Source organism: Moschus berezovskii, chromosome 13, assembly GCF_049115385.1.
Source record: "Moschus berezovskii isolate FMDL1 chromosome 13, NW_MosBer_1.0, whole genome shotgun sequence".
NCBI lineage: Eukaryota > Metazoa > Chordata > Mammalia > Artiodactyla > Moschidae > Moschus > Moschus berezovskii.
Genome location: NC_142472.1, coordinates 16,514,457 through 16,529,352, shown reverse-complemented (window position 1 = coordinate 16,529,352; position 14,896 = coordinate 16,514,457). Strand labels below are relative to the sequence as shown.

At 40.7% G+C, this 14,896-nt stretch overlaps 1 protein-coding gene across 1 annotated transcript in view; it reads right to left on the bottom strand.

Moving 5' to 3' along the window:
* The window catches only part of LOC148775815 (ATP-binding cassette sub-family C member 4-like), a 145,853-nt gene that overhangs the window by 63,261 nt on the left and 67,696 nt on the right, over positions 1-14,896 (bottom strand). Inside the window, exon 21 of the mRNA XM_088842816.1 lies at positions 1,156-1,306. Within this exon, the coding sequence (XP_088698942.1) occupies positions 1,156-1,306 (151 nt within the window). The remainder of the gene's footprint in view (positions 1-1,155; positions 1,307-14,896) is intronic.

Genomic DNA, 14,896 nt, shown 5'->3' with positions numbered 1-14,896 from the left:
CAATCTATTTTTCTTATTTTTATTTTAATATTGATGAAATGCACGTATTAATAAGAGAAATTTGATTATTTCATCATCTGTGATTACCTGTAGAATAGACTAATTAATCATAAAATGTGTTCCGCATTGTTCTGTTTTTTGCTGCACCTTGCAGGATCTAGTTCCTCAACCAGGGACTGAAGTGGTGACCCCCACAGTGGAAGCACAGAGTCTTACCCACAGGACAACTAGGGATGTCCCTGTTCCCCATTATTCTAAAACTAGGAAGCTGAATGGACAATCAACTAAATGCATACTGAACAGATCCCCCTCCTGTGTCCTCCTAGGGAATTACTTTCAGCATCATTTCTATGAATAGCTTTGGGAGAGGGGTACACAAACTGTGGTGTCACCCCGAATCCTGGCAATGACAAAGAGCAAACCTGAAAATAACAGGGTTTATCTTTTCAATAGGGCTTCCCTGGTGGCTTAGACATTAAAGAATCCACCAACAATGCAGGAGACTTGGGTTCAATCCCTGGGTCAGGAAGATCCTCTGGAGAAGGGAATGGCTACCCACTCCAGTATTCTTGCCTGGGGAACTCCATGGACAGAAGAGTCTGGTGGGCTACAGTCCATGTAGTCGCAAAGAGTAGGACATGACTGAGTGACTAACACACATCATCTCAATATATTTAACAATCGCAACTTATAAGAACATGTGAAAGAATGTATTTTCAAATATATTACTTCTGACATATATTTCCTGAGGTCTCTTTCCCTTTCCTTGTCATTTCTGGTACCTTAGGAGGAGAAAAATTCTCTATTTTCCTTCTACATTAGTTTCAACATGATGAGATATTTTTAAGAACAGTATTAATAGAGTGGATACTCTGTGTAGGGAAGTATGTTGTGAAGAAGACAGAAACAGTCCCTGTCCTCGGGGCTCACATCCGTCCTCCTTGGGCTAAAATGCAAAGGGCAGCTGACCCACCACCAGCTCCATTTTCCTTAAGGGTCAAACCTGCTCTCAGGAGCCATAACTTTCAATCACCTAATGTTAAACAGGGAGAAATTCCACAAGAGAGTCTACAGAATTTCAGGGATCTGGTTAACTGCAGTATAAATGGAAAATAGCCTGCACTGCCATCCCAGCCCGAGTGCCCTGGTACTCACTTGTACATTCCAGGCGTTTCACATCTCGTGACGTCTCTAAGAAATATCGCCGAAGAAAAAAGAAAATGATGCCAAGGGGAATCACAGGAATAGCAGTCCAAGGAACCGCAGCCACCATCACGCCCACCAGACCAATCACAAGTAGAAATGTCTGAAATAGCGAAAATCCAGAGGCCTTCCTGTCAAGGATACTTTTCAAAGATAAACTTTATTGATTTGTTAGGAATAAACTCCTTTCCTTGAAACTTGTTGAAACAGCAGGGAATGCTTTCCCTTCCAAAGAAATACAATTATAGGCGGTCCTCCTGATATTTATTGCATGCACCAAACACTCTGATAAGAACTTTCTAGGTATCAGCTCTTGTGACACACTCAGGAGCCCTTTGAGGCAGGCACGACTATTTTTAACAGATGAGACTCTTTGAGGCTCTGAGAGTAGGAGCTGCATTTCAAACTTTCAGGAGTCAGCACGTGTTACTAGGGAGATGAGTGAGCAGGCATCACAGATGAGGAATCCAGATGTCTCAGCTACCCATGTAGGGATAAAGAAGTGGTTAATTACAAATTCAGGGTAACATTTCTAGTAACAGTATTATCTAATTTTACAAATGGAGACAGTGAGGCATAGGGAGAGGAAAAGCAACTTGATGGAAACTGCAAAGCCTAAGTCACGGAGCTGGGAAGCCCATGTCATGAGCCATTATGACATGTTTAAGCTTGCCCCCCACTTACAGCCATCTTTCTATCACTATACTAAGTATTTAAAATGCCCATTCCAAAGGTTAACTATTATAACAACACCAGATTCCATTTACAATGTGTGTACTGTGTGTAAGGCTCTGTGCTGAGTTCCATTAACATTCTCTTAATCACCACATTATCCCCTGAGATGATTCTCTCCTGGGAAATGATCTTGGTCTAAAAAAGACAGCAGGTAGAATAGAAAATGAAATCATTGGTTGATGCTGATTTAAGCATCCATCTTTATCAGGAAAAGTATGATACCCTGGAGGACAGTATCAGGGAATAAGAATGCAATCAACATTTAGTGTCTGCCTGTTTAGAAAGTCAGGCGAGGTGGTAGGGACTAGCAGATTCACCCAGTCTGGGCCAAGGCCTCTGAAGTTTATGATCTCAGATGGACACAAATCCATGGTGATCTGCATAGGGTGTTGGGGAAACACAGGGAAGAATACCTGAATATTTTTAGGCAATTCTAAGACTCATGACTGATTTTATAGGCTTGTTTAGAAAATAGAAAGAACGGCATGAATGACTTGCAGGCAGTAATCACAGTTGATGGAAATTTTGACCAAAAAGGAGCTGGGATGGGAAGGTTGAGATGCTTGTCTGAGTTAACACCGGCTATTCTTTACAGAAAAGAAATAATGAAGTTGGGAGGGTAAGTGGTTGACCTAAAGTTTCCCAGGAAGGTAATGCTTATCCTGGAGAAAGAGAGGAGCAATTTGTACTCAGGGAATCCCAGAGCCACAGCTGCAGGCAGGAGGAACAAACAACCAGAACTGTGACTCTGTGGCCAGGAGCCTTTGGAAACCAAACTGCATGATCTGGATGGAGACCCATGTGCTTTTCCTGTTTCTCCCCGTCTTTGCCGTGGTATCAAAAGAAAACTCAGAGTGAAGAGGATGGAGTTCTGAAGGAATAAATGCTAAACATTAAGTGGAGAAAAATAGGGCTGTCTGACCTCCCTCCTATTAGACCTACAGTAAACAATTTCTTACAGCCACTGGCTTGACTGTGCATCCTACCAGGCTACAACCTTCATGTTCATAGGGAGGTGTCCTTCCAGCTCCTTCTATGTCTAGCCTTTAGGTCACTTGGCTTGCCATTGTTGTTTGTCAAAAAAAACCAAAAAACTACACATAAAGTGTCAATTATTAAAAAAAAAATCCAAATTACTGGTTTTTAGCAGACTTGCATCATTTGATGGACAACGTTCATCCATTTCAATAATCTGGGTCTCCCCAGGTAGCTTCCCTGGTGGATCAGTCATTAAAGAATCTGACTGCTATGCAGGAGACCCGGGTTTGATCCCTGGGTCAGGAGGTTCCCCTGGAGAAGGAAATGGCAATCCACTCCGGTATTCTTGCCTGGAACATCCCATGAACAGAGGCACCTGGGAGGCTAGAGTCTATGGGGTCAAAAAGAGTCAGACAAGACTGAGCAACTAAACCACTCCAGGTGAGGGCCTTTTATGACTAACCCAACCCGGCAGGTAACCTGGGAAGCAGAGGTAAGATCAAAATGAAGGGCTCCATAGAAGCTGTGCCAATGCTTTTTCCTTAGGTACCCACTGAAGACCCATTACTAATGCTCTCAGAACCTCTGGAGTTAGGTTCAGATTTCATGGCCCTAAATTCTAAAGCAATTCAAAGAGGATGTCTCTAGCAGCTTTATTAGACACACACACAACATATTGGTTTCCCAAGTGGCTCAGGTGGTAAAGAATCTGCCTGTAATGTTGGAGACCCAGGTTTGATCCCTGGGTTTGGAAGATCCCCTGGAGAAGGGACGGGCAACCCACTTCAATATTCCTTCCTGGAAAATTCCACAGACAAAGGAGCCTGGCAGGCTACAGTCCATGGGGTCCCAAAGAGTTGGACATGACTGAGCACTTTTACTTTTGTATGTATATACATTTGTGAATCTTTTATTGCCAACCATCTCAAATCCTTTATAGAAGTTTGTGGAAGATGAAAATAGTATCTAAACAAAAACTCAACATCTGAAGAAGTAAACAAAAGATCCTAGTGCACAATAAACACACAATAAATCCCTTCCTTGAAGCCAACCTCATTACTTTCTCCTACATTCCCAGGAATTCCAAAAAGCCTAATACAAGCTACACACACAATTCCCCCCACTGGTTGGATTCCTGGTCCATCCAATGAACCACAGCACCACAGCCAGTGCTTCTGCACCTCTGTCCCACTATGGAACAGAGACAGTGATGGGTATACAGAAAGAAGCATACTGACCCAGAAGCAAGGGACCCAAGTCCTGATACTCCTCAGATAAGGAGAATCATTATTTTTATATATTTCCCATTTGGACTACACCATTTGGGAAATTCTATCCAAAGTCTATGAATCCACATAAACAAATAAAAAAATTATTAGATGAAATCTTTCACTTGAGAGAGAATGGTGATTTTCCACAATTCAGAAAAATTCAGAGAAAATCCCTGGGTTGGGAAGATCCCCTAGAAAAGAGAACAGCACACCACTCCATTATTCTTGCCTGGAGAATTGCATGGACAGAGGAGGCTGGCAGTTTATAGTACATGAGATTACAAAGATCGGACACAACTGAGTGACTAACAGGCGTACACACCCACGTACAAACCCTAAGACTAAGCTTTTCTAAAGCTGGCCTTTGCTTGGGATACATTAATCACATTCTGCATCCCTCATTTGACTGCCTTGGGTCTTTTCACAACCACATAAGCTCTGAGACCTGGGTATCCTTCAATTCACTCCCAACTCACAGTCATAGCTAACTCCACTGAAGAGTGAATGGTGGGGTTTGGTTCACAGTTTGCTAACCAGCACAATAGGAAGCTTTAGGGAAACATGGTGTACTTCTTCCTTCATGTTTAGTGTATCTCACTGATCAATAGTTTCCATTCCACTTTTGGTAGGGTTCAACATTATTACAAAATTTAAGTCTGGAGTCCTCTTACTTTATAATTTAACAAGGTATACCTTAAAAAGAAGAGCACTATAAAAGTATATCACAGGGAACCTACTCAACATTCTGTGATAACCTATATGAGAAAAGAATCTAAAAAAGAATGTATATACATATATAACTGAATACTCCGCTGTGCATCTGAAACAAACACAACATTGTAAATCAACCATATTCCAATAAAATTAAAATAATTTTTAAAAAAGAAAAATGCCTTTAAAAAAGCTAAAATCAAGGGTTTTGAAATCCATCTTATAAATAAAAGAAAAAAAACAGCATATTAAAGTATGTAGAAGAAAGAAAATAAGGGAAAAAAATAGACTCTTGAGAGTCCCTGGGACAGCAAGGCAATCAAACCAGTCAATCCCAAAGAAAATCAATGATGATTATTCACTGGAAAGATTGGATGCTGAAGTTCCAATACTTTGGCCACTTGATGTGAAGCGCTGATTCATTGGAAAAAACCCTAATGCTGGGAAAGATTGAGGGCAGGAGGAGAAGGGAGGGTCTGAGGATGAGATGGTTGTATGGCATCACCAACTCAATGAACATGAGTTTGAACAAACTCTGGGAGATAGTGAAGGACAGGCAAGTCTGGCGTGCTGCAGTCCATGAGGTCACAAAAAGTCAGGCACAACTGAGCAACTAAATTACAAAAGACCTGAATGAAAAAGAAAACTACCTTCTAAGCAGAAAAATCAACAAACACAAAGCGTGGGTCTTTGAAATCACCACAGAATGCAAAAGGACAAAAAAAAAAGAGAGAGAGAAAATGTACAATTCACACGAATTAAAGAAGATGACCAGTCCAGGTTCGACGCATGATACAGGATGCTTGGGGCTGGTGCACGGGGATGACAGGGAGGGAGGATATGGGGAAGAGGGAGGTGGGAGGGGGGTTCAAGAAGGGGAACACATGTACACCCGGGGCGGATTCATGTCAATGTATGGCAAAACCAACCAATATAATAATGTAAGGTAATTTGCCTCCAATAAAATAAATTTTTTTAAAAAAAGAAGATAACAGAAAAGATTGGGCTTCCCTGGTGGCTCAGAGGGTAAAGAATCTGCTTGCAATGGGGGAGATCCACATTTGATCCCTGGGTTGGGAGGATCTCCTGGAAGAGGAAACGGCAACCTATACCAGTATTCTTGCCTGGAGAATCCCATGGACAGAGGAGCCTGACAGGTTACAGTCCATGGGGTCACCAAGAGTCAGACATGACTGAGGGACTAACACTTTAGCTTTCATTTTAATACAAAAGATACCATAAGTAACAAACAGAATATAATAAACATTGTGCAGATAAACTTTTAAATTTTGATGTAAAGGACAAATGTCTTAAACAATGACATATAAAACTAACAATGATATAGAAAATCATAATAACTGCATATTGACTTAAGAATTTGAATCCTTTTTTTATTTTACTCTATTTTATTGTTTTGGTCATACTGTGCAGCTTGTGGGATCTTAGTTTTCCTACCAGCGATCAAACCCAGGCCCACAGCAGTGAAAGCACCAAGTCATGACCACTGGACTACCAGGGAATTCCCTGAATACATAATTTTTAAATTTCTCAAAGAAAAGACTGTAAATCCAGAGGGCTTCACAAAAACACTGTGCAGAAAAGTTTTACCAAACTTTTCCCAGTACTTTTCTAGGGTCCAGCATTATCATGACATAAAAACCAGATAAAGACATTAAAAGAAAGAAAAACTGCAAACCAAACTGTCTTGGAATATTAAACGACATACCAATGAACTGAATCTAGCAATATAAAAACAGATAATATTCCACAATCTAACTTGACTGGGCAGGCAAGTCCAAAATCCCCAGGGTCGCCTGTTACAAAGGACAGGCTGGAACCCTTGGGCAGGAGCTGATACTGTTCTCTACAAGCAGAATTTCTTTTTATTTCAGGGAGGCTTTGTCCCTACTTAAAATTAACTGATTATGGACTTCAATCATGTCTACAAAATACCTACAGAGCAACACACAGATCACCTTTTGACTGAATAACTGAGAATGTAGTCTGGTCAAGCTGACATTAAACTGACCATTAATGGAAATATTTTCCATGTATTTTCATGAGGATACATAAGAATTGATGCTTTTGAACTGTGGTGTTGGAGAAGACTCTTGAGAGTCCCTTGGACTGCAAGGAGATCCAACCAATCCATCCTAAAGGAAATCAGTCCTGAATATTCATTGGAAGGACTGATGCTGAAGCTGAAACTCCAATACTTTGGCCACCTGATGCAAAGCACTGACTCATTAGAGAAGACCCTGATACTAGGAAAGATTGAAGGCAGGAGGAGAAGGGGATGACAGAGGATGAGATGGTTGGATAGCACCACTGATTCAATGGACATGAGTTTGAGTAAGCTCTGGGAGTTGGTGATGGACAGGGAGGCCTGGCGTGCTGCAGTCCATGGGGTCGCAAAGAGTTGGACATGACTGAGCAACTGAACTGACATACTTCTGATAACAAAAGCTGACAAAATATTTTAAGTAAAGCAAATTATAGACCAATATTCTCCATGAACAACAGGTACAAAAATTCTTGATAAACTATATACAGCAATACAGAATAAAGATGCCACATTATGACCAAGTAAACTCTTTTCCAGGAATGTCAAGTTTAACTTTCAAATACCAATCACCATAATTCACATTAAAAGAGTAAAGATAAATAATTGTATGACCAGCTGAAAAGATGTAGAGGAAATAGTTGTTAAAATTCAATACCTATTCTTCATTTTTTTAAAAAAGTAAAATTCTTGGCAATTGAGGAATTAAAGGAAACATTTTCAATCTGATAACAGATACCTACCTAAAAAATTGTGATTAATATTATTTGTAATGAAAAATTACTGAAGGATTTTGCCCTAAGAATACAAGATTATCTTATCTAACCAATTCTCTTTAACACTAACTGGAAACTCTAGCCACAACAAGAAAAGGAAATAAAAGTCATAGATATGGGAAATGAAGATACAAAACTGCCATTATTTATAGCTGACATGACTGCATATGGACAAAATCCTATAGAATTAAAAAAATAAAAAACATACCACTGTGGACTCCAGGCAATGCAAAGTTAATTCACAAATAAATCAACTACATTTCTATAGACTAGCAACAAGCAAGTGAATAATGGTATCAGAAACAGTACTTCCCTAGTGGTCCAACTGGTTAAGAATCCACCTGCCAATGCAGGGAACATGGGATTGACCCCTGGTTTGGGAAGAATCCACATGTGCAGAGCAGCTAAGTCCATGTGCCACAACTGCTGAGCCCAGGCTCTAGAACCAGACTGCTGTACCTACTGAGCCCACGCGCCACAACTACTGACACCCATGCACCCTAGAGCCAATGCTCTGCAACAGGAAAAGTCACCAAAATGATAAGTCCACCCACAGCAACTAGTCACACCCTCTCACCACAACTAGAGAAAGCCCACACATAGCAGAGAATAAATAAATAATTAAATGATTTTTAAAAACAATCAAATAATACTATGAAAAAGCAAATATGCGTGGATAAATTTAACGAGAGAAGTGTAAGATGTCTATACTAAAAATTATAAAATATTTCTAAAATTAAAGAAGACCTAAATAAGCAGAGAGAGACAAATATTAGTAATTACAGATCCAACATTGTTAAGACTCAGACTTCTCGAATATTCTATAGCTAAAAGTATTGTCAGGCTTTTATTTAAAAACAAATTAAAGATTTCTAAAATTTACAAATAAAAGTAAAGAATCCAGAATGATCACAGCAACCTTGACAAAGAAACACAGTTAGACAACCTAAATTATAGGTTTCATCTCTTATTAATAGGTACAGTAACTAAGAATGCAGTATCGTATAAGGATCAAAATATTGGCATAAACTGCAACTACTGAGGAGCAAAATAAATTATACAGATGCAGATTTCCTTAATTCAATGCATAATATTCTTTAAGAAATGTGTCCAGAATAATTGGAAAAAATAAAACTCAACCACTAATTACTCTTTCACATATAAAAATTAGTGCAAGATGAATCAATATCTGAAAAGTTAGAACACAGAAAAGTATCTTCACACTCCTAAGGATACACAAAGATTTCTTAGGATACAAAAACATCAACTACAAAAGAATAAAATGTAAACATTAGACTTCATCAAAATTAAACCTTGATCTCCACTAAGGATATAAATGGCAAGCCACTGACAGGAAGAAAATATCCACAAAGGACTAGCATGAAATATATATTAAAAATAAACATCCCCAAGGAGGATTTGAGGAAAGGGTTGGGGAAGGGATAAACACACCACAGAAATCTCAAAATGACAAACTTATTTTTCAGTGGGAGAGCCTGGAATACTCTCTACACACTTTCCCTGACATCTCTACACAACAAAATGCAAGGGTCAGTGCTGCTGAGACAAGTAAAGGCTGTAAAAGTAAGTGACCCATAATAACCTATTACACTGGGTCTCAGGCTTCCTTCTCAATATCCAGAGGCAGTGAGCTGTTCTTTCGCACTCCCCTCTCTGGAGAAATGACTGAGGACACCTCCCTCAGTTCAGTTCAGTTCAGTCGCTCAGTCGTGTCCGACTCTTTGCGACCCCATGAATCATAGCACGCCAGGCCTCCCTGTCCATCACCAACTCCCGGAGTTCACTCAACCTCCCTCACATTTTCCTTTTCTCGGGCATTTTCACTTCATAAAACTGCAGTCAGTGTGTTCTGTGTGCAGAGGAGGGAATGACACGGTCCCTGGTGGTCCCACCACGGCCGCCATTGGTGACTCAAGTGCCCTCAGGATTAGCCCTTTGTGTCCGTGAAAGGATATGAAGACTAGTTCAGCTCTGCCAAGCTGCTGATTTTTTTTTTTTTTCCTGAATGAGGGATTTGCGGGGAATAAACATTTTGCAACTTAGTGTTCCTCAATAAAGTACAGTATTTTGCTGAGAGCTCAGTTCAGTTCAGTCATTCAGTCACGTCCGACCCTTTGCAACCCCATGAATCACAGCACACCAGGCCTCCCTGTCCGTCACCAACTCCCGGAGTTAACCCAAACTCATGTCCATCGAGTCAGTGATGCCATCCAGCCATCTCATTCTCTGTCATCCCCTTCTCCTCCCGCCCCCAATCCCTCCCAGCATCAGAGTCTTTTCCAGTGAGTCAACTCTTCGCATGAGGTGGCCAAAGTATTGCAGTTTCAGCTTTAGCATCAATCCTTCCAGTGAACACCCAGGATTGATCTCCTCTAGAATGGACTGGTTGGATCTCCTTGCAGTCCAAGGGACTCTCAAGAGTCTTCTCCAGCACCACAGTTCAAAAGTACCAATTCTTCAGCTATCAGCTTTCTTCACAGTCCAACTCTCACATCCATACATGACCACGGGAAAAACCATAGCCTTGACTAGACGGACCTTTGTTGGCAAAATAATGTCTCTGCTTTTTAATATGCTATCTAGGTTGGTCATAACTTTCCTTCCAAGGAGTAAGCGTCTTTTAATTTCATGCCTGCAATCAGTATCCGCAGTGATTTTGGAGCCCAAAAAAATAAAGTCTGACACTGTTTCACTGTTTTCCCATCTATTTCCCATGAAGAGTACTTGTGCACAAGTTCACATGCTCAGAGCAGTCCCAAACTTTTTTTTTGGAAAATTACAATGCCTAAACCTAATTTCCACATCTCACCTTCATTTTCACTTGCTTTAGCAGTAGGAAGACTCCTTGGAGGTGATGATTTCAATGGCAAGAATTGTAGATAATTGAGACTTCTTATTCAGTGTTATTTGGGACTTTGGCAAATTGTATGAGAATTACATTACTCTGAAATAGTTAATGCTAAATGGTCTATCTTGAAAACAACTGATTTTTATTTTGTGAGTCTATATGAGAGTGTCCATCAAAATCTTCAAGGATTACAAACCTAGAATCTCTGTGATACAAATTCATGAGATGATATTTATGGGCCCTGAAACTGTCTCTGACAATAACTTTAATGCCACTTTGTCAAAGGCAAAAGCAGAAGAGGGCGGCAGAGAATGAGATGGTTGAATAACATCACTGATTCAATGGACATCAACTTGGGCAAACTCCAGGAAATAGTAAGGGACAGGAAGACCTGGTGTGCTGCAATTCATGGGGTCACAAAGTGTTGAACATGACTTAGCAACTGAACAACAACAAATACTACTGTCATCAGACTATTTCTCTTACCTAAAACACACATGTGGTATTTTAAAAATAGATACTTCAGCGCTCAACATGCATTTAGATGTTATGCAAAAAAATATTAAAATGAATTTCATTTTATCTTTCTAGCAAACTTAGGAATTGGGTGTTATTTTCTCCATTTTACAGAAAGGACAGTGTGGCTTTGTGGGTTGGAGATGGTAAGAGGGAGAGCTTGGACGGGGGCTTGGAAAGGGAGACTGCGGGGCTCTGCACTGACACACTTTAAAGCTGTTGGCATCAGGAATGATTATCAGGTGCAATCACACCACATGAATTGATTTTTTATGCTGCTTTCCTTCATCCTTTGAAATGGTGAACAGCTCCAATTTCCCCAACCACTCATATAATGTGACTGAACAGGCAACATATCTGGTAGCTGTAAGCGTCAGTATACAGGATGGTGCACAAACTCATGATCGGCTCTCTGTTGGGATGTGGTCTCTGAGTGGCATCACCTGAGGGGGTGGACTGTCCTGCAGTGTAGATCACTACTCAGAATCCAGGGTTTTCCTTAGCCACACTTGGCGTCACTATCACAAAATATTTAATAAATTATCTGAAATTTCATTTAAGGGAGTGAGAAGAAATTAGATGGGGGAAAGTATATGGAATAAACACTTTAGAAGTAATAAAAATAAAAATGATCAAGAATCTTCTAAGATTTATCAAATAAAACAAGGATAAGCAAAATCATCAAAAAGGAGTTTGAACACAGGTATGCTAACACAGCTGAACAAGGACCTTCCAGCCCCTCCCCTCCCCCGCTCAGCTGGTGACAGAGAGAAAGACTGGGTCCCACGCAGGAACTTGCCTTCCACCAACACCTCCTGCCCCGCTATTCACAGCGGCCTTTCACTCTCATCTGGGATCAAAGGTCACCTTCTAGAAGCTCTGCCCATCTCCTGGACCAGGAGTCAGCTCTTTGCATCAGGTGGCCAAAGTATTGGAGTTTCAGTGTTAACACCAGTCCCTTCAATGAACATTCAGGACTGATTTCCTTAAGGATGGACTGGTTGGATCTCCTTGCAGTCCAAGGGACTCTCAAGAGTCCTCTCCAGCAACACATTTCAAAAGCATCAATTCTTCGGCACTCAACTTTCTTTATAGTCCAACTCTCACATCTACACATGACTACTGGAAAAACCATAGCCTTGACTAGATGGACCTTTGTTGGCAAAGTAATGTCTCTGCTCTCTAATATGATGTCTAGGTTAGTCATAACTTTCCTTCCAAGGAGTAAGCGTCTTTTAATTTCATGGATGCAATCACCATCTGCAGTGATTTTGGAGCCCAAAAAAATAAAATCTGACAGTTTCCACTGTTTCCCCATCTATTTCTCATGAAGTGATGGGACCAGATGCCATGATCTTAGTTTTCTGAATGTTGAGCTTTAAGCCAACTTTTTCACTCTTCTCTTTCACTTTCATCAAGAGGCTCTTTAGTTCTTCTTCTCTTTCTGCTGTAAGAGTAGTGTCATCTGCATATCTGAGGTTATTAATATTTCTCCTTGCAGTCTTGATTCCAGCTTGTGCTTCATCCAGCCCAGCATTTCTCATGATATACTTTGTATATAAGTTAAAGAAGCAGGGTGACAATATACAGCCTTGACGTAGTCCCTTTTATATTTGGAACCAGTCTGTTACTCCATGTCCAGTTCTAACTGTTGCTTCCTGACCTGCATACAGATTTCTCAAGAGGCAGGTCAGGTGGTCTGGTATTCCCATCTCTTTCAGAATATTCCACAGTTTATTGTGATCTACACAGTCAAAGGCTTTGGCATAGTCAATGAAGCAGAAATAAATGTTTTTCTGGAACCCTCTTGCTTTTTCGATGATCCAGCGGATGTTGGCAATTTGATCTCTGGTTCTTCTGCCTTTTCTAAAACCAGCTTGAACATCTGGAAGTTCACGGTTCACATATTGTTGAAGCCTAGCTTGGAGAATTTTGAGCATTACTTTACTAGTGTGTGAGATGAGTGCTATTGTGCAGTAGTTTGAGCATTCTTTGGCATGCCTTTCTTAGGGATTGGAATTAAAACCGACCTTTTTCAGTCCTGTGGCCACTGCTGGCATATTGAGTGCAGCACTTTCACAGCATAATCTTTTAGGATTTGAAATAGCTCGACTGGAATTCCATAACCTCCACTAGCTTTGTTCGTACTAATGCTTCCTAAGGCCCACCTGACTTCACATTCCAGTATGTCTGGCTCTAGGTGAGTGATCACACCATTATAATTATCTGGGTCGTGAAGATCTTTTTTGTACAGTTCTTCTGTGTATTCTTGCCACCTCTTCTTAATATCTTCTGCTTCTGTTAGGTCCATACCATTTCTGTCCTTTATTGAGCCCAACTTTGCATGAAATGTTCCCTTGGTATCCCTAATATTTTTGAAGATATCTCTAGTCTTTCCCATTCTATTGCTATTCAAATGGGTATATCTTTCCTTTTCTCCTTTGCTTTTTGCTTCCCTTCTTTTCACAGCTATTTTTAAGGCCTCCTCAGACAGTCATTTTGCTTTTTTGCATTTCTTTTTCTTGGGGATGGTCTTGACTTCCCTGGTGGCTCAGACAGTAAAACATCTGCCTACGATGCGGGAGACCCGGGTTCAATCCCTGGGTCAGGAAGATCTCCTGGAGAAGGAAATGGCAACCCACTCCAGTATTCTTGCCTGGAAAATCCCATGAATGGAGGAGCCTGGCAGGCTACAGTCCATAGGGTCGCAAAGAGTCACTGTCTCCTGTACAATGTCATGAACCTCCATCCAAAGTTTATCAGGCACTCTGTCCATCAGATCTAGTCCCTTAAACCTATTTCTCACTTCCACTGTATAATCATAAGGGATTAGATTTGGTCATACCTGAATGGTCTAGTGGTTTTCCCTACTTTCTTCAATTTAAGTCTGGATTTGGCAATAAGACATCTTAAGACAGAGCAATCAGCTTATGAAAAGAAAACATGTCTACAAAAACAAAAGACATTTCCTGAGATGGCTTTGATCCCATAAGTGAATTACTGGCTTAAAAGCCTTCATATCTTCAAAGTTGCTCTCTATTAAACTTGTTGAACTTCCCAGGTAGCTCAGTGGTAAGAATCTGCCTACACTGCAGGAGACACAAGTCTGATCTCTGGATCAGGAATATTCCCTGGACAAGGAAATGGCAACCCACTGCAGGATACTTCCCTGAGAAATCCCATGGAAGGAGAAGCCTGGTGGGCTGCAGTCCATGATGTCACAAGAGTCAGACACAATTTAGCAAATAAACAACATTGTCCTTGTTAAAGTATTATTTTCACCTTATTTTTAACCAATCTTTTCTTTGTAAGTAACTACATCTGGCTTTAACCAAATAAAATGGTGCAGCAAATAATTGTCCTCCGTGGGAATACAACGCATCATGCTTGTGCTTAGCTGTGTCCGACTCTTTGCAGCCCCATGGACTATAGCCCACCAGGCTCCTCTGTCTGTGGAGTTTTCCAGGCAAGAATACTGAAGTGGGTTGCCATTCATTCTCCAGGGCTTCTTCCCAAATCAGGAATCGAACCCATGTCTCTTGCATCTCCTGCATTTGCAGGTAAATTCTTTACCACTGAGCCACTTGGGAAGCCCAATATAGTGCATAATTTAGTTAATCTAGGTTATCTTTCCATGAGAGGTGATTGTCTTTCTGTTATGAAATGTGCTCACAATAAAGGGAATCCACACCAGACACCTGGAAGGCAGAGGGAGAACCATTTACCCGACATGTTGCTGCTTCAGACCAACATTGACATGACCATGAAGCCACTC